This window comes from Anser cygnoides, chromosome Z (assembly GCF_040182565.1).
Source record: "Anser cygnoides isolate HZ-2024a breed goose chromosome Z, Taihu_goose_T2T_genome, whole genome shotgun sequence".
Lineage (NCBI taxonomy): Eukaryota > Metazoa > Chordata > Aves > Anseriformes > Anatidae > Anser > Anser cygnoides.
The window spans coordinates 43149271-43168252 of NC_089912.1; the positions used below are offsets into that span (position 1 = coordinate 43149271).

At 43.7% G+C, this 18982-nt stretch overlaps 1 protein-coding gene across 1 annotated transcript in view; it reads left to right on the forward strand.

Moving 5' to 3' along the window:
- Positions 1 to 894: 894 nt before the first annotated feature.
- The window catches only part of FRMD3 (FERM domain containing 3), a 152874-nt gene continuing 134786 nt past the window's right edge, over positions 895 to 18982 (forward strand). Inside the window, exon 1 of the mRNA XM_048080519.2 lies at positions 895 to 1091. Within this exon, the coding sequence (XP_047936476.1) occupies positions 993 to 1091 (99 nt within the window). The 5' untranslated portion in view covers positions 895 to 992. The remainder of the gene's footprint in view (positions 1092 to 18982) is intronic.

An 18982-nucleotide genomic window follows, 5' to 3' on the forward strand; every position in this document is an offset into this window, starting at 1 on the left:
TTCACACAGGACTGTTGACAGAATATGGAAGTTTACAGGTCAACAAGGATAGAGAGGCAAAATGAGTGGAGCACCTCTCGTGTGCAGCCATCAGCACTCGTTGTGGGATTTCAGTCACACCCCATGTCACACCGTCTACTTTTCATTTCACACTGAGAAAGGATGCACCCCTTTTTCAACACAGAGCTGATCCCCGCCCCAAGGCTTGTCAGCTTTGGTGCTTGGTTCCTGCACAGCCTACAAGGTTTGGAAATATGCGTACACCCTTTTATGATGGCGAACACAATTAGCAAAGCCACCGGGTGATGTGTTTTCTTTCCCACTTGCACAACAAATGGGATGAGACAGTTCCTCCCTAATGGACCAGTCTTTTTCCCCGAGGAGACAAGTTTCCAAGACTCGCGCTCTTAAGCGGACTTGCATTACGCTCTCCATCTCCCTACAGCACACCCACCTCGCTTGGCCATTCCTGCTTCATCCCCCCCCTCCCCAGGCACACATACACTTCTCTGGGACACCCGGAGCCCCACGGGCGGGCAGGCTGAGCGGGGGGATGAGCATCTGAGCATCTGGGGGGGACCCTCCCGGGGGGGTCCCCAGCCTTCTGGGGGCGAAGGTGGTGGTGGGGGGGGGGGGGATCGCTTTTTCCCCCAACCTGCCGGCACCGACGGGACCGGGGGGGCGGGCGGGGGGGGTGCGGAGGGGAGCGGACCCCCCCTTGTCCCGGGGGCGGTGGCAGCGGGGGGATGCTGCGGCCGGCGAGCGGAGCGCAGCCTGACGCAGCGGCGGCCCCGGGCGGGCGGATGGCGGGGGGCGGCGGCGGCCGCGGGGCGCCGCGGGGCTGAGGGGCGGTGCCGAGCCGAGCCGAGCCGAGCCGAGCCGTGCCGTGCCGTGCCGAGCCGTGTCGCGCCGTGCCGCGGTCGGCCGGGCGCCGCTGCAGGCTGGCCCCCTGCGGCTGCCTGCGGGGCGGCGGCGGCGGGCGGGCGGCCGGGATGATCCGGTTCCGGAGCTCCAGCATCAGGTCGCTGAGCCCGGAGATGAAATGCACCGTGCGGCTGCTGGACGACTCCGAGATCTCCTGCCACATCCAGGTGCCGGCGGGGAGAGGCAGGAGAAGGGCGGCGCGGCTCGGCTCGGATCCGAGCGCATCGCATCGGGGGCGCAGGGCCCGGGCGCGGCACCGGCAGCTCCTCGCCCCCCGCACCCGGGGCTGGGGCTGGGGCTGGGGCTGAGGCTGGGGCTGCTCCTGCCTTGGTCTTGGTCCTGGCTGGAGCCCGCCCAGGCGAGGAGGGGGAACGGGGATGGCGGCGCCCCGGGGGTTCCTCTGGGGAGGGGTCCGGGGAGCAGAGCCCGGCTCGGGGGGCGAGGCCCGCGGCGTGGGGCGGGGGCGAGCGAAGCCCGGGGGGCAGCACCACGTCCCCACAGCCCCCCAGCTCCCGGCGAGACGCTGGCGGTAACTCCAGCCCACTCCGGAGGGCTCTCGATGCCAGGAGCTGTGCGCGGAGAGGCAACTTTGCTGTGGTCCCCGACACGAACCCCGTGGTGCCGCCACCCCGTGGTGCCCCCCTATCCCCGCGGGGAATAAGGGTGAAGGAGGCAGAGGCGAGCAGCCGGTGGGGTTCAGGGGGTGGGCAGCGTTTGTGGCGTGCGGGTGTTTTGCCTGTGCCGGGCAGGCTCCTGACGAGACCCAAACTCCGGTAGGAACCGGGCTGCGCCGATCGGCGCTTCGGGGGGCATCAGCAGAGGCACCGAGGTGAGCTTGGTGGCCAGGTGAGGAACCACGAGTGGTCTTCTGCAGAGTTGTTCAGCACTCGCAGTTGGTCTCCCCAGCTCTCTTTTTCCCCGTGATAGGATGAGACACCAGTGCTTTAAGCCACACTGGCAGTCTTGTGCAAAGACCAACTGCATCTGAAAAATAAAGTGCCGTGAGACGCAAGCTGCCTTTCTGCTTGAACCAAGTTCCTTATTCTGTTAGTTTTGGTGGGGCCATTTAAAGGCAGTGACACTCAGTCAGTACAGAGCCTGGAAGTCACAGGAAATAACTGAAACATCTCGTACCCATATCATGGTAATGCTCTCGCTAATGAATAGCGTGGTTATGAGATCATGGCTTTAATGTGTAAGAAGCAGAATGGCCTTCAGGGCCTTTTCTCAGGGCCCAATATAAGCTTTGCATAACTTCTCTGATATCTTCAAAAATTAATCCCTTTAAAGTAAGAATCTGAGATGGTGTGAAGCATTACAGCTCTGTAGATTTAAAGTGTTCAACAGACTTGCTTGTGCTAAAGAGTATGCCCTTTTGCTGCCCACGGGGTACAAAAATCCAACCATTACGTTACATTTTCTGTTGTGCAAGGTGAGGTAGTGAGCTCAGAGCTGGTTGGGTTGTGCTGCATTGTTGTGGCCCATTCCACCTTTAAGGCACACGGGGGAACTGTGTTCTGTGGCACAGTTTAACATGTCTTAAGTATTCTGCTTCTAAGGCTAACCCTGAAAGTCCAGTTCTATTATCAAATCACCTAGAACTGCATTCCTCGAATCAGCACTCCAAAAATATATAAAAGATGGGAATGGTGCATTTTTTTTCCTGCAACTTTCAGGCTGAAATTCCAGCATGTAAATACAGATCACAATGTTAGGAAGTACTGTGCTCTTGGCCACTTTGACAGAAACACCCAATTTAATGAGGACAGTTCCTGGTTCTGAGTTACATTTTGCTCTTTTCCCTTGCTTCGAACTGCCTAATCCTATGTACAGGTCACTACCCCTTACATATATACAGAGGAGATGTAACTTGGCTGTACTATTTATTTATCCTCTAATACACGTGTAACTGTTGAGACACTAGACATTAACAAACCCCAAACCACTCAACTTTTTAACTTTAGCCTCTTGAACAGATTTGTATTTGAACTTTGTAATGCGGATGAAACTTGCTAGGAGCTTTCACAATACTACGGTTTTATAAGTGATTGGAAAAAAAAAAGTTGTGAGTTTGTTGTACATATGCATTATTGATGCATGCATATTCAGCGGGACAAAATAGCCCAGATGATGTGCTGCTGGGTTAGCAACAGAGATGCCAGGGTTGTGCCAGCTGGAACATGTTGGACAGCTGTGTTTTGGTCATTAAGAGGATAAGAAAGCCTAATTCTACAACACTGCGAAATGCCAACGGAGTCTCTTAAGGACGCAGGTTGCAGTAAAGGACAGTGAAATTCTGGCTGTGTGTTTTCAGGGGGAACAGAGGGGAGACAGGCAGAGTCTGAGTGGTTCTGTATGTAGCTGATGGCATGCTGTGTGTTAGCCCTCCTAGTTTTGCCAGCTCCTGCTTTTTCATTTATATCTTTCCAGCACTTGGCTTGCACACATGGTACCCAGCACCACCCCAGTGCTGAGGTGTCTGCTAATTACAATCTTTGTGGATGCGCTGTTGATCTCGGACTCTACAAAACATGCAGTCAGTTACTGGGCTGAAATGTTGGCAGGTAGCACTGGGAAGAGCAGAAAAGAGATGTGTTCAGGTGCAGCAGCATATATATGTATATCTATACTTTTGCTGTGTGAATTTCATAGTGCTTAGGTAGGAGCATAAAATTCAGTTTTCTTTTTAATATTAAAGTCCTTTCAAGGCAGTGCTTCAGCTACATAGGAGGCTGACAGTGCCAGCTTATGGAAACTGCATTTTGCAGCCAGCAGTCCAGTGACAGCACGCGGGGTGGTGTGGGGAGAATCAGAGATGAATCACGCGTTTGCAGGCTCCAGCCAACTAGTTACCGAGCTGTGCAACTGCCATGTAGGTCACCAAGTCGCCCAAGGCTAGGTTCCCCGCTCAGGGGTCGAGATTCAGCATGTCGTCCTCTTCGTCTGAGAGACTTCATGACTGCAAATTAGCTGGCGTGGTGACAGGAACAGTGACAGGCTGGGGCCCGAGGGACGCAAAACTAATTCTTGTGGTGACGTTTATTTTCCCGTGTCTTTTGCTTGTTTGTGAAGCTTCCCTGGGACCTGTGTGTCGTGTGGTCTTAGAGCAGCGCTAGGGTGAAGTTGTAGTGGCACGGCTGAAATAGAGAGGTTATGAAAAACTGCCCAGAGGGCCAGCGGCCACTGTCTGTCCCTGTTTGCCAAAGGGAGAGGTGACCTGCTTGTGCTGACTGCCTGATACAGCGCAGAACCAAGGCCTGAAGGAGAGCAGTGGGGGAAGTAGGTCTTCAGAGCTTCTGGAAGTGTGACTGGAGCAGCAGGAAGACCTCCTTTCTGGAGGTACTAATGAGACAGTTATTTTCTGAGTCATTGAGATAACAAACACTTTACTCTTTTTGCAGGCTTAATGTAAAAACTTCATGTATCTAGTTAACCTTTTGCTGACAGTAACCTAAACATTGTTAATAGTAAGGAAAAAAAATTATTTATTTATTTAATTTTTCCCTGGCTTATTCTGTAACATTACTTGTGCTTATGTAGTGGGTAAAGCCAGCTGTCAGGGTCCTGTTATGGTAGCATGTTTGTTATTAAATGAGTACACCTTGGCTTTGGTGGTTCCACTTGTGTGCTTGATATAAGGTGTGGGCTTAAGTATACCACGTTTAATTGAAGTGTCTCTCAAGCATGCTACTAGTGTTTTGTTATTTTTTTTTTTTAAGCTAGGAGTAAGCATGTATTAGGAACCACTACAGCTCTAAATTTATTTCTCTGTAAGAACTTAAAAAAAAGCTCCTATCTAGAAAAATGTGACGTTTAATATGTTATTTAGTTTTAAAATTAATAAAAGTTCTACTTGACTCCTTGAGCTGTTCAGTTCCAGCTTTACTAAACTGGAAATGAAGTTGGCGTGAATGGGCCTTTCTCTCTGCTGGAGCTTATTAATGGCAACAGTAGTGAACTTTGCTTTCTCTGTGTTTGTTTGTAGAAATACTGTATGGCTAGATCTTCCTGTGCAGCAGTCAGCCCATACGTAAATTCATTGCATCATTGTGGAGCCTTTATAATGTCAGAGGCTTTGCTTTGTAAGAACTTTCCCAAACAAAAATCTGTATAAATATTCCCCAAAATATCATCTGGCTGCACTACTTTTTATTTTTTATTTTTATCCTTTTAAACCCATCTAAATGACTATTTGCTGTCATTTAAAAGAACAAACTTGAAGTTCTGGATGTGTCCCACTTTTGAGCAGGAGGGAGCCATAATTTTAAGAAAGTGGTGTAGAAATCGGGAAGAAAACAAGTGGAGCAAAGCTTCGGTTTACTTGTTGTCTGTTCTTAGCCCTTAGCTGAAAATGAAGGTGAAGAAGCCTGAGAAGGGTCATTACTTCTGCCAGGGATGATCCAATAGCATAAGACGGCCTTCTGCTTTCTTACTCCTAATGCAGGATCAGCTGCTGTGCAGTACGAGTGCTGCCGCCTGTAGTTTGGCTAGTAGTGCACACTGTTCTCTCTGTCTCTTTTTGTAACACATTGAAAACCAGAATATTAAGTTCTTGCTTAGTATTTTCTTCTTTGCCTGTATCTTGCAGACAGATGATAAGTTTAATATAAATCTGTTAACCAGAGAACTCTTTATTAAATTCCCATCCTTCAATAAAGTGTAGAAAACAATGCAACATGCTGAAGCAGGCTGTGCAGTAGAAGAGCAGTGTCCACAGGGAAATGAATCTCACTGTGAAGATGTGCTGAATATGTTGATGATTTGGGAAAATAAGTGGAAAAGGGAAGCATGCGTGCAAAATGAATGAAGCAGAGAGGCCAGAGATGAGAACAAGGCAAAGAACTATGGCTGCAGGAAGCGAGAGGTTAAGGGATTATGCAGACAGCAGGCAGGAGATTTAGTGAATTTATATTTATCCTGTAAGCGATGTCAGAGCCGTAACCAGCAAGCGCCTTGAGCTGTGGGGATGATGCTGGAACGGTTCAAAATAGTAAGATGAGATAAGGAAGGGGATGCAAGTGAGGAGGGATTCTGTGCTATGTTTTCCTGATGCATTTTAAAAGACGCATGCTAGGGCTTGTATTCATAACGCTGTGCTGGAGCCTCTAATTGTACGATCGCAACAGGTACGCTTGGAGAGAGGTGCAGGTGAAAAGCCTGCCTAATTAAGCTAAGACTGTGGGTTAAACCTACCTCTGTTGTCATTTCATGTGTTTGATTAAATCTGCAGTAATGTGTTTTCTTCTCAGTAGCACTTACAGATGTGCTCTCAGCTTCTTCCAGGACTATAAGTGAAACAGTGAGTGGAAGGTGTTACTAGAAAGTTACTAGGGTGTTATGAGCTCTTACTTATAAATGAGGTAATTAGCTTATCTGGAAGGATTCTGATAAGTGTTTCTGAAGCTCAGTGGTATCTTAACAGTGCTTTCTGTATCCCAGGTAGGGGAGAGGCACATACCTATGTGTAATGCTAATGTGTTGCTACCACTTCACAAACTCTTTTATTCTCTATTATTTTTAAATGAAAATATTTAAATTTTTGGCTTATGCAGGACTTTATCCAATACATACTAAGCTGCAGCTGAATTGCTATTCTGTTGGATAAAGTTTACTAACAATGCTGAATTAGTTTTGTTTCCACACTCTGTGTTGTTAGATTTTTAACAAAGTCTGAAAATCCTGTATTGGTAAGACAGTGCTCTCACTTTTCATTTTACTTGTGTATTTCCTGTGGATTGTAGTTGGCGTCTTCCTTCGTGTTTTTGTTGCTAGTATAAAAAGATAGGCTACTTACCCGTGTGCTTAAGGACTGGCCTGATCCAGGGTTGAAGAAGAACATGCATTTTAGTAAACACAAACAATGTAGTCCAATATTTCAATGTATTGGTATTTCAAGGTATTGGTGGGGCCTGGTGCTGCAATGTGGGAGGAAAAGTATGAAAAAAGCAGGTATCTGTACTTGAAGTAGCTAGTTAACAGTGACAAGCTAAAAGGGTAGTTACTGATTGAAAACATTGGTATAATCTTTTCACTTTTACCCACCTTTCTCTTTTTCTTTATAGATTTGAAACAAAATTTTTATGTTCTTTGTTGCCATGCACGTTTGGGCACTGGCTGAACAGTAGGAGGGGAGCTGTAGGAATAACAAAGGGCAACTGGAAAATGGATAATGCAGTGCAGGACAGCTTAGCTCTCCAAACTTGAAATTGTTGGTTTGTTGGAGAGTGTCTCCTGTGAGACGCAGTGTGCTTTCTGCTTGCATGAACTTCGTATGCTTGTTTGTCTTGACTGGGCTTTTGGCACCTCTTAATGAAAGTTAGCCTTCTTGCACCTTGAGATGCTCTCATCTGTCTAAGCATCTTCAGGGCCTTTATACAGACCTAATAAATGAAGCAGCTGAGAAGCGATCATTTGGCAGAATCAGCTGGCCCAAGATTAGAGCCCAAGTGAATCACTGTTAAGGAAGCACTGTGTTTTCACTTTTTGGTTGTATTTGCCTAGATTGAATTTTCCTTAAAATGCATGAATGGTTCAACAAAATACATCAACGTCCCTGAAATTATCTTAAAAAAAAAAAAAAAAAGAAGTTTGTGCCTTTTCTGTCAAAAGGACAGTTAGGGAGATCTGGATTTTGCTTGTATGGATGTTGCTGGTCCTCTGGAACTGACAGTATATAAAAAGCATAAAGCGTACACATTTAGAGAATGGGAAAAATGGTAGCTGATTTTTTTGTTATACCTCAAAAAAATCAGCTGGGTTGGGAAGACAGGAGGTTGATTCTCTGATAAAATGCTATTTTCTGTAGTAAAGGTCCCTGTCCTTTTGTGTATTTTGGCTCATTAAATCAAACATACTGGAAATGTCTTTATCATCTTTTTTTTTTTTTTCTTTTTTTTACCCCTTTTTCTTTTATTGCCCCTCCCCCCTTTTCACCAGCCTCTGATGTGGATAATATCAACCTGTTGGCAAGGTTCATAACATCCAGATAATCTTTCTCTCCTTTTCCTGTTAAAGTTAAGCTGTCACCAGATGAGTTCTTCTGTGTCTTTCTCTGCTACATACGGAAAATATCTCCTCATAGTACTTCCATTCGCTAAAGCTGCCTGTCTGTTCCTTCATTGCTTGTTTGCTTAATATGCCTCATTTTTCTCTCTAATCTTGCTTTCTTAATGCCCTTTTCTAGACCTTGCAAATTATCTTTTTGTCCAGATTGGCTTACCTTCTTGTTACTCTGTTTTAATTCTTTGTCTAGTAATGAAAACACAGTTGTAATAATTCCATAACAATTAAATTAATACTAAATCTTTTTCTTTCTGGCATAAAAATGAAAAAAAAAATCATACAAACATTCTTTCTTCTTTTCCTCCTCCACTTTCAGTTTATTTTATTCTTTCCAGCTACAGGCACTCAGCTCATAAAAAGCATTCCTGATTTCCTCTTTTCAGGGTTTAATACTTTGATTTTGATGGAGGTGAATGAATAATCAGCTCTTGCTGTTTCAGTCTTCTGTCAAGGTAGATGCTGTTATCCAGCTCACAGTTAACTATTTCAGTGGTAGGCCAAGTGTGAGTAGCAATCATGCTATTCATGGTTGCTGTTCGTGGGAGTTACTGAGTAACTCGATAAAGAAGGACCCAGGGATGAAGAGCGTACGTCAATATTCTGCTAATGTTACATTTAGAGGAAATAATTGCCCTGAGTGAAAGTAGAGCTGGAAACCTGAGATAAAATGGATCATACAAATATGTGTAATGGTAAGCATATTTCTCAAGGTTGCTCACAGCCAGAAATTAGAAGATATGAGCTATATCCAATGACTTATTTTTCAGCAGAAAGGTTCATGAATACAAGTAACTCCTAAAGCTGCAAGAATTGGAAATCTGGCTATTCAAGAGTCTTACAATACAAAACTTAAGTGAGTCTTAAGTGGCAGCAAAATGATTGCTTTTTAAAAGCTTCCTTTGGAAAAATGTTAAATGAGTCAACATCTTCATTAAAAGGACTTGTTATTTCTCCCTTGTTTACTTAAACTCTAGAAGAAGTAAACAATCTGGACTGAAGACTTTCTTTGTTTCTCCCAAACATGTGGTCTCACAATTATATTTTTCCCATAGCAACTCTCCTTGGAGAGAATTGTGCTTAAAAAAAAATTCTAGATTTGCACCTCTCCCTTTTTGGGTTGATGTTGAAACATACAAGCTTACTATACAAGGGTGTGTGTTGCAAGCATGACTTTCATATTTCTGACAAAACTGCATAAAACCTTTTTTATACAGTCAGTCTATATGCCCTCATTTTTGTTGGTCTTTCACATAACTGCAACAGAAGCAAATAGGAAAGGGGATTGCAAAAGAATCCCCTCTACCTCCCCAAGCCCAAACACTATCAGGAGAATTTACAGCAGGATTTAATAATATAAGTCTAAGGAGCCTAAAAAGCAGGCAGTTTCAGTATTAATAGTGAAATCCTATGGAAATTGATGTGTGAATTTCAGGCTGTACTGGTACATGCGTGTAGTTTCCAGGTGCGGAGGCTATTGAAACGCTGTTGTCTCTGGAGCAGAGTAGGCTGCATGTGAACTGCTTTTCGGGAATGGTTCCTGGGCCATTCTATCTGTCAGGCGCTGCCTGGGAATCGCTCAGGATAAATGTTCAGTGGCACAGGGCAGATTGCTCTCAGGCAGCGGTCCTAATAGCATGGGCGGTGGACTTCAACACCCCAGAATGCTTGATGGGTTTTAGAATAGATGCACTCTCTGCTCTCAAAAAACAGACAAAAAAACAACAACAAAAAGATGTTGTGAATCACTGAAGATATATTTTTTGTAGCTCTGATACTAATTCTGTGAAATGTTAACTGTGTTCATAACACTGTCATTCTAAATGGGAAATCTGTAGTATTGTGCACAGCATCATAAGCAGTTGGTGGTAGTTAAACTAGGAGCAGTACTGGTTTTGGTGAGTGCTTACAAAATCACTGTGTTTAGGATCTGCAGCTGTAATCTTGGATATGAACCTGCAGTCTCTCCTGGGATGACAGGTTGATTATTATAATGATGATTATTATTTATTAATATTGTCTTTGCATGCTCTGAACAACAGGGTCTAATACAATAGTACTCTCCAGGATCAGGAGATCAGGACCTCAGGTTGTGTTGTTCTTTTATTTATTTTTTATTTTTAGTGGCACAACAAACTCCAAACCCTGTAGTGGAGCAAAAAATGGGACATGGCTATTTCTTTGAAAAGTAATTGCAAAGATGCAGATGATGCCACTCTCCAGAGATACCAAAGGACCTTCTTTTACTCCTATTTCTTTAGTCTTTTCGGATTACAGTGCAGCCCATCCTTCATTTCCGCTCTTTCGCTTTAAAATTGTAAAATAAAGATAAATACTTCAGTAGGAGAATGATGGTTACTCTTGCATTAGACGGGGCAGTTACCCGGGGTGTGAGTTAAGATCTGAAGCTGTGTGCTATCAGCCTGAACTCAAGTGACTCTGCTGATTTACCTTGAGACACTCAGCGTGCCAGTAAGTGCAGTGCACCGACTCTGCTTTCTCCTGTTCGTGTGAATTTTCTTTAGCTCTGTCCTGGAAAAAGAAGAGAAATAACAGAGGCTTTTACAGACGGTGCTGTGAATGATTCAGTGCGCAGACTGAGCCATTCACACAAAATTACTCCAGCAGCTAGCTGTGCTTCAGTCAGTTGCTAGGTGCAGAACCAGAGAGGCTTTTCTGTTTTGACTGGAGAATCCACTCACGTTGCCAGGATTTCCGGATTAGTTTTCTCATACGGTCTGACAGTTTGTACTTTACAGCCACCAGAACTGGGAAGGCTGAAGCAGGAGTCATTGGTCCCCAAACCAAAAAGTCCTGCAGGCTAGTATGCCTTATAGCAGGCAGAGTGGCACATCTAAGGGAAAAAATGAACAGTAATCGACACAGGTTAATGACAATCTTATTTATTTAAAAAAAAGTTTTTTTGTGTGTGTGGATTACGTGCACCAATTAGTAATCTTTATCCGGTAGTATGTTGTGAATCAGAGGCTGGTTTGCATCTTGCCCAGAAGAGTTTATGGTGTAATTTCAAGGAAAGCGCAATAAGGGAATGCATAATTAGCCTTGTGATGATGAGGCTGCATGAAGTAGTTTGTGTAGTTGTCCCAAATTTGACTTAAGCTGGGGGTGGGAGGAATACTACCATTGAAGAAGAAATTCTGACTTGCATGCCGGTTTGTGTGGGGCAAAGATCGAGAATGTAGAGATTTCAGCATTGTGGAGAAAATGTCAATATTCACTGTGCTCTCCCGGTGCCTGTACATGGTTTTTGTGTTAATCTCTTAGGTGCGCTTTCTGATGAAGGAAAATGTTGTTCATAAATCTGTGATCCCAACTGACAAGGTAATTTTTACTACTCTAATCCATTTCCTCCCTTATTGCTGACTTCATGTTTGTTTCAAGGTAAGAAGTGAGTGGTGTTGTGGTTAGGGTCATGTAAATAACCTGCCATCTCCCCTCTGTACAGAGGCTAGTGCAATTTGTGAATTTAGCAAGAACCACAAGGAGATGGAAATGTTAGGTGTAATTCTGCCCTGTACATTCACTGGTTTTAATGTCTGCTCCTGCCTTTCAGCAATTTATAGCTTACTGTCTTCTTCATCACAGAGGAAGGTATCAATACCATGCCTAATCCCAGATCCCTGCAGTACCCTTCTGAGACTGTCATCCAACCCGCCAACTAGCATTTCTCTTCCTTCAGTCCCCTGGACAGTTTCCACTCCTTTCCACAGTGCCACATTGCTTGTATTCATGTTACTTCAAAGTTATTTCTATTTTTTTCAATTTTTTTTTTTTTGGAAGTGGGGCAGCATGCTGTTAGATGCACAACAGAAATCTGTTAATAAATGTCATTTCCTGGTTTGCTGATTCCTGTGATTATTTCATAGAGAAAGTTCAAAGAGCTTTTATAGATTTATGCTAATCGTTGCTTACATTTGTCTCATTGACTTTTTTTTTCCCCAGGATACCTTTTTGGTTCATCATTTTGATGGTGATCTGGAGTTAGTCACTGGGTAGTAATTACCAGAAGTAGTACTTTTTGATGTTCAGTGCTTTTAAGTTAAGTTTTTTTTTTATATTTATTTATTTTTTTATTAGTAATGTGGCATAGTTTATTGGCTCAGTGAACTCTCTTGACTCCTTTCTTACAATATTGCTGCTCTTAGCCACATATCATCAACACCTGGTAATGTGCATGTGTGTGTGTTGTATACCTCCTATAACTTACCTGTAATGGTCTGTGCAGTTTTAAGACTTTTACAGTCTTCATTGTACAGTATTTCATTGTTTGTGTCTTTGTTTTGCCAACTGTGACTTAAAACAATCAGGTTTTCTAACAATGAGGTCTTACATTTAAGATATCTCTTTAATATCTTTATCGATGATCTGGATGAGGGCGTCCAGTGCACCCTCAGTAAGTTTGCAGATGACACCCAGTTAGGTGCGTGTGTCGATCTGCTCGAGGGTAGGAAGGCTCTGCAGGAGGATCTGGATAGGCTGGACCGATGGGCTGAGGTCAACTGTATGAAGTTCAAGAAGGCCAAGTGCCGGGTCCTGCACCTGGGGCGCAACAACCCCAAGCAGAGCTACAGGCTGGGAGATGAGTGGCTGGAAAGCTGCCTGGCCGAGAGGGACCTGGGAGTATTGGTTGATAGTCGGCTGAATATGAGCCAGCAGTGTGCCCAGGTGGCCAAGAAGGCCAACAGCATCCTGGCCTGCATAAGAAGCAGTGTGGCCAGCAGGGCTAGGGAAGTGATTGTGCCCCTGTACTCGGCTCTGGTGAGGCCGCACCTCGAGTACTGTGTTCAGTTTTGGGCCCCTCGCTACAGGAAGGACATGGACGTGCTCGAGCGAGTCCAGAGAAGGGCGACCAAGCTGGTGAGGGGTCTGGAGAACAAGTCTTACGAGGAGCGGCTGAGGGAGCTGGGGTTGTTCAGCATGGAGAAGAGGAGGCTCAGGGGCGACCTCATCGCTCTCTACAGTTACCTTAAAGGAGGCTGTAAAGAGGTGGGGGTTGGTCTGTTCTCCCACGTGCCTGGTGACAGGACGAGGGGGAATGGGCTAAAGTTGTGCCAGGGGAGTTTTAGGTTGGATGTTAGGAAGTACTTCTTTACCGAAAGGGTTATTAAGCATTGGAATGGGCTGCCCAGGGAGGTGGTGGAGTCACCATCCCTGGAGGTCTTTAAAAGACGTTTAGATGTAGAGCTTAGCGATATGGTTTAGTGGAGTACTTAGTGTTAGGTCGGAGGTTGGACTCAATGATCTTGAGGTCTCTTCCAACCTAGAAATCTGTGATACTGTGATACTGTGATACATTAGAAACTACAGTTTCTTTACTTTTTAGTCATTAATTAATTTATTCTTACCAGTTTAATTTCTTTTTATTGGTGTAAAAAATCTTTTATTTTCATGGTTTGCTAGCCTGACCCCTCTCATCTCACACTGCATTTTTTTCAATCTTACCCGAAGCCTTAATAGATTTTATGTATTTTTTAAATTGGAGTCAGCACTTTTGGTCTTTATAGTACAGATTTTTCCCCATTCTTTACATTTTGACTGTTGTGTGAAATATTGAATGATACTGGAGTATTTCAGGAATTCTGGAAATATTTCTATATCCTGAAGTGTTTTTTTTCATAGCATCAGGAAACACAGATAATTTTTTGAAAACTAAAGCTGCCTTCCTTTCTAGAATGAATTTCCTGTTAAAACTCTTAGCACTGCTGACATGCTTTTCTGTATGCATATTCACATCTTTTAATTTTTTTTGTGTGTGCTAAAATTTATTTAGACATCCTGTCTTGTTTACAGAAAATTATGTATAGTTTTCCGTCACAGGCTGATAAATAGTTCAGTGGATATCGTGTGTCCTGAAAAATTAGATACAAACTGAATGTTTTTGTATTCATAGCTCTAACATCTGTCATTTTAAGTGCTTTTTCACTCTGTGAATATTTATGCTATTGTTGCTTTGTGCTCAGAGATATTGTAATCCAAAAACTGCAAGGGAGTTGTATTTCCTTCTCAGTTTTTCCATACATACCTGATATTCTGAGCACAGAAGAAATTTTGCTTTATTTGATGGGTTCCTGTTAAGTTGCTTTTGATATTTCTGGGTAGCAGTATCTTTTATTGATTAGGAAATAAAAAGGAAGATGCAAATATGGATTTTAGCGCTTTCCCCTTTCCTCCACCCATGCAGGTGGAACTGTTGGTCGGTGTGAGGGCGCTGATTTCTAATGGTGATTCCAGTCCCCTCCTCCAGCTTATAAAAGTGGACGATGAAAACTGCACCAGGCATTTGCAGGTTTCAGCAAGGCAATCTCTCCTTGATGTCCAGGCAGATCGCTAACTAGCCCTGTGATGTCCGTACCCCTCTCCTGGCCCATGCTGACCTCTGTGGTCCCTGGCTTGCCTGTCTCAGCAGTGGGTGCATCCCGTGTCTCGCTCGGGAGCAGAGCAGTGGAACACACACCAAAGGGCACATGTGTGGCAGGCTGGTGGCAGGGTCAGTAAGAGAGAGAGACAGCCTTGCTTTCTCCTGGGACGTTGTGGCTGGCCCCTCCGATGGGTCTTGGTTTATGGAGGTGGATGGGTGTGCAGAGTGTGGTGTTGTACAACTTTGTTCTTTTTTGGTCTTTGACAGCAGAAATAGTCCGCATTATCCTTTTTCTCAGTGAAGGAAACCTTCACTTTCCTTTCAGAAGATCTTTTTTCTGTTCACTGCATCAAAGTGATCTTTTTCCCCTTTTCTAGTTGCTCTGTTTCCTTTTTTTTTCTTTTCCTTATCTTTTTCTCTTTTTTTTGTTTTGTTTGTTTTTTAAGAATAAGCAGGTTGGCACATAAATATACAGACGTTTTTTGAAATTCCTAATTTGCTGACTTGACATTACTTAGAGAAGATGAGAAGAGCTATGCTCACTGTGAACCTGCAGAGCTGGTTTGAGCCCTACATAATGTTTGGCACCTCTCTGAGAGGTACAGAAGGAATTGCATTTCCTAACCTATTGTTGCTTCCTCTGTCTCCAGAGGATTCATGGCTTACTTAGAAACCAAAATGTTTGCTTGAGGAAGATGATGAGTGTTTTATCCTGCAGGCTGAATGGTGAGGAAAGGTTATGAATCCACAGGGAAGTGAGTTTAATGAATTCTGTTTTCCTATACTGTCCATACAGATTTGATATTGCTTTGTAATTAAAATTGGATCTGATTCTGCAGAATGCTGTTTTTCTCATTTTGAACTATCTAGCCTTTCCTATGCATTCCTGAAATAGAACAGCTAAATGTATGCACAAAAAAAGGAGAAAAAAAAAGAAAAAGGGAAGGCACTCTGTTGTCCCAGAGGTGTACTGGGATTCCTACAGCAGTATTTCTTTGCAGAAATATCATGAGATGAGTTTCTAGCCAAGAGAGAGAGATTTTTGCCTTACGAACAAGATAATTGTATATTTCTGTTCAAAGTAAACATCATCCTGACACATTTCATGACCGCAAGATATTTTATGCGCTCACTGGAATAAACAACACACAGGACTGTCTCAGACACTTGGTCAATGGGTAATGCTGTGCCTGCTTTTACGTGTCTTTCTGCTTAATCAGAGATCAAAACTGAACTCCAGCACTTGAGGGCATTCAGGGAGGGTTTTTGACACTCTGGAGGAAAGTGAGTCTGTGAAGCCTTAATGATTGCTTCTTCATCTATGCAGATTTGCTTTAACTGGTGCTAAATCTGATGTAATATTGATAACATTCCTCACCTAATTAATGTCCCGAACATAGTGGAGTGTATGCTGGTAGTGTACTTTAGTTCTCGATGCAGGGAGAACAGAAATGGTAAAGATTGCACATAAAGATGTAAGCTATGACTACAGATTTGACATGCCTTCTGTTAAGTGAATGAAAAGTATTTTAATCTCTAATTTTTGTACGTCGGGTCATTCCATGCATGGCTTAGCTGGCATAAGAAATTTTATTAAACGTATTCTGGAACAGTTCCCTGACAGGGAGGCAATTAATTAAATGTTACGAGCTATATTGCTGAAGAAGTATGTTGAGTGACTGACTGTCTTTACTGCCAACAGAGTATGTGAATTCATAGAGGTGAAAGTTGCCTTTTGCTTTCCATCCATCCTGGTCTGTGTGGTTTGGAGATTTGGCAAAGAGTCTGGCAGCTCGAACACAAGCAGTATGAATGCCTAGCCAGACAGGACTAGGCAGCCGCAGTGTTTGGGTTTGCTGGTTTATGATATGGACTGAAATTCAACTGAGCTGGGGCTGTGAGGAGCTGTGGTTGTAGTCAGGGTTGCTCCTGGGAAGTGGGTGGCCCATGAAGCCTAGTCCTTCTGAAAAATAAGGGGTGAAGTGAACAGAAAAGCTTCTTTCCATGACATTTTATGGTCTTGGTGAGACAATTCATTCTCAAATGTCTATTTTTAGTGTTCCTATAGGGCACGCTGTAAAGTGCAGATCTAGATTTTAAGGATAAAAGTTGCTGTTGGGGCTGTGGTGGAAGCTGTTAAGTGCACAGCCACCTGTGAAGTGGCTGTAGTGGAAGACGTTTAATTTGGAGCTCCTTAAAAGCTTTGCAGCAATGACTACAAACTTTCCAAATCTGGGATAGAAACACTCGTGCTCCTCTGTCTGTACTAGATATGTTCACATGGGAACATCTTCCTTGAGGTTTGCAAGAAGCATTTAGTTCCTCAGGTGGCTCTGTAGGTGGAGTGTCCTCCTCCCATCTGGAGCTCATCTGCTTCAGGGTGAATGAGAGTGGGCCTTTCAGTGTGTAGCAGTGGTGTGAAGACACAAATTACCCTTCGGTTTTGTTGTCTGCCTTGTGAGCCTCTCCTGGTTTGCACAGAGGAGTGACTGAGCCTGCATTGATCATGCTGTAGCTGTAGCACTCCTTCCTCATCTGTGGGATCACTGCGTCCCTCTGCAGTGCCCAGGGGAGGAGTAGCCATCCAGGCTGTCTTGACGTTGGCACTGCTCCAGGGCTGGAGGGGATTAATTGATGAACGTCTTTCTCTGCTGGGTGGGGTAGATTTCATCGTGTCCCGGAGGGTGGCTCAGCCCGTAGCTTTGCTATGTCTTGTGATTGTCATGAACAGAGGTATGGGCTCATCCATGGCACTGCTTACTACCAGGCCTCAGGTACCTCAGGTGGTTTGAATCATTATGTTTGCTGTAGATGAGATAGCTGTTCAGGAGTACAAATAGAAAGCCCAGCACAGGAAATACTCAAAATTTAGCAAAGACAAAGTCTCAACAAATGCTTTTTGGAGGGTTTGTTGAAGGCAGAATCATGTTTCTTTCATAACCCATTGTTTCACAGTGCTAGCATTGTTACAGAGTTTTAGTGGACCCCTTTCTGTTTTCTTGCTAAAGGAGCTCATATGTATTTTTCTCCCTGACAGGAATTTGCTTCTCTTTAGCATATTACCATTTTATTTTTGCAGAATTTTCCATCATTAAATAAGTATGTGTCTGACAAGTTTGGGTGACTTTCATTAAGAAAGTCACTCTTATTCATTTCTGTAATTAAAAAAAAAAAGAAAACTCAGATGCTTCAGTTGTCTCAGTATATCTAACGAATGCAAGGAGCTTAGAGCTAACGCGCAAAGGGCAGCTTGACACAAGGAACTAAACATGCAGAGCGCATTTCCAAGGGTGGTGATATCAGTGTTCACTGTGTTATCACAGTGGTAGCTGGGAGCCTAGGGTGTGGATAAGGACCCCATTTTGCTATGTGAACACAAAGTAAAATACTCTTCCTAGGCATGCCTGAGGTCATAGACACCCGGTGGAATACTGAGTTAAATACATAACAGCTTATTGCCATTTAGATGAGAAATCTTACTTGAATCTGTATGTGTTCCCAGTTTGTGGCAAGCAGGATTGAAAACATAATAGTATAAATCCTTTTTGCTGGTACATTTTAATATATTACAATTGGACAGTGTTCACTGAGGCAGGCAGTAATCTGTTCAATCTTCAAATGAGACCGAGTTGTTTTCTGTGCCCACATCCTTAATGTAAGATTGCTGCCCAGGTGGGCATGGGCACACAAAGAAAAAGGAGTGGAGAGTGTGATGTAATGGTCTCAGCATGTTGTTACTTTTGCAAAAACAGGGGCTTAGAAAATTATAATGGAGCGTGTTTTCGTGTTCCTGCCTTCCTGACTGAAGGGCTTACCTGGAAGGAAACAAAAAGTTACTTGTTTTGGAATCTCAAGAAGGGGACTGGGGTTTCTAAGAAAGGTTGGTGATTGCTATCCTCTCTCACTTGGCCGTAAGAAGAAAAGGAACGAGAGGGTCGTGATAGGTAGGGGTGAATTACAGATGAGAACAGATGGGTGAAGAGTGACTGGTAGAAAGGATTAAAACTCTTGGTGGTGTGCATGAGGGACACCCTGAAGCAGTAGATTAGGGACAAGATCTTTGCATCAGCATCTGGAAGGAATATGAGTGGAGTGAAATGTCATTTAGCAAGGTCAGAGGATGTGATACTGGGATAATCTAGTCATAAAACAATGGTAACAAAATAATGTCTTGTTTCATTATACCCTTGTCTACCTAGGGGTTAGGAGGAATAATGATGATTTGTAATAATAATATGGTTTGAGAAACAAAGTAGGTGTGTGTTAGTAGAACATCAGCTTTGTCATACTTTAAAAATTAATAGAGCAAGTAAGAGCTTTTTAAAAGCTTTCTTTGACAGGCCAAGGATGCATGGGCTGTGAAGCTTGTTGTAATATATTATAATTGTGTTTCCAAGAAGGTAATAAATCTCTGGATGCTTAGCAGTAGAATCCCATTTTCAATTAAGAAATGACATTTTAATACTTTCCTGTTTTGAATCTGGCATGGAGGATCCATGCTTGGACTTAGTCACTGTCTTCTGTCAGGAGGGTCACTGTCTTCTGGATGACGTCATCTAGATTAAGACATGCCCTCTTTTGGGATTTTTAGTAATGATATCTACAGACTTTAAAGGTGAG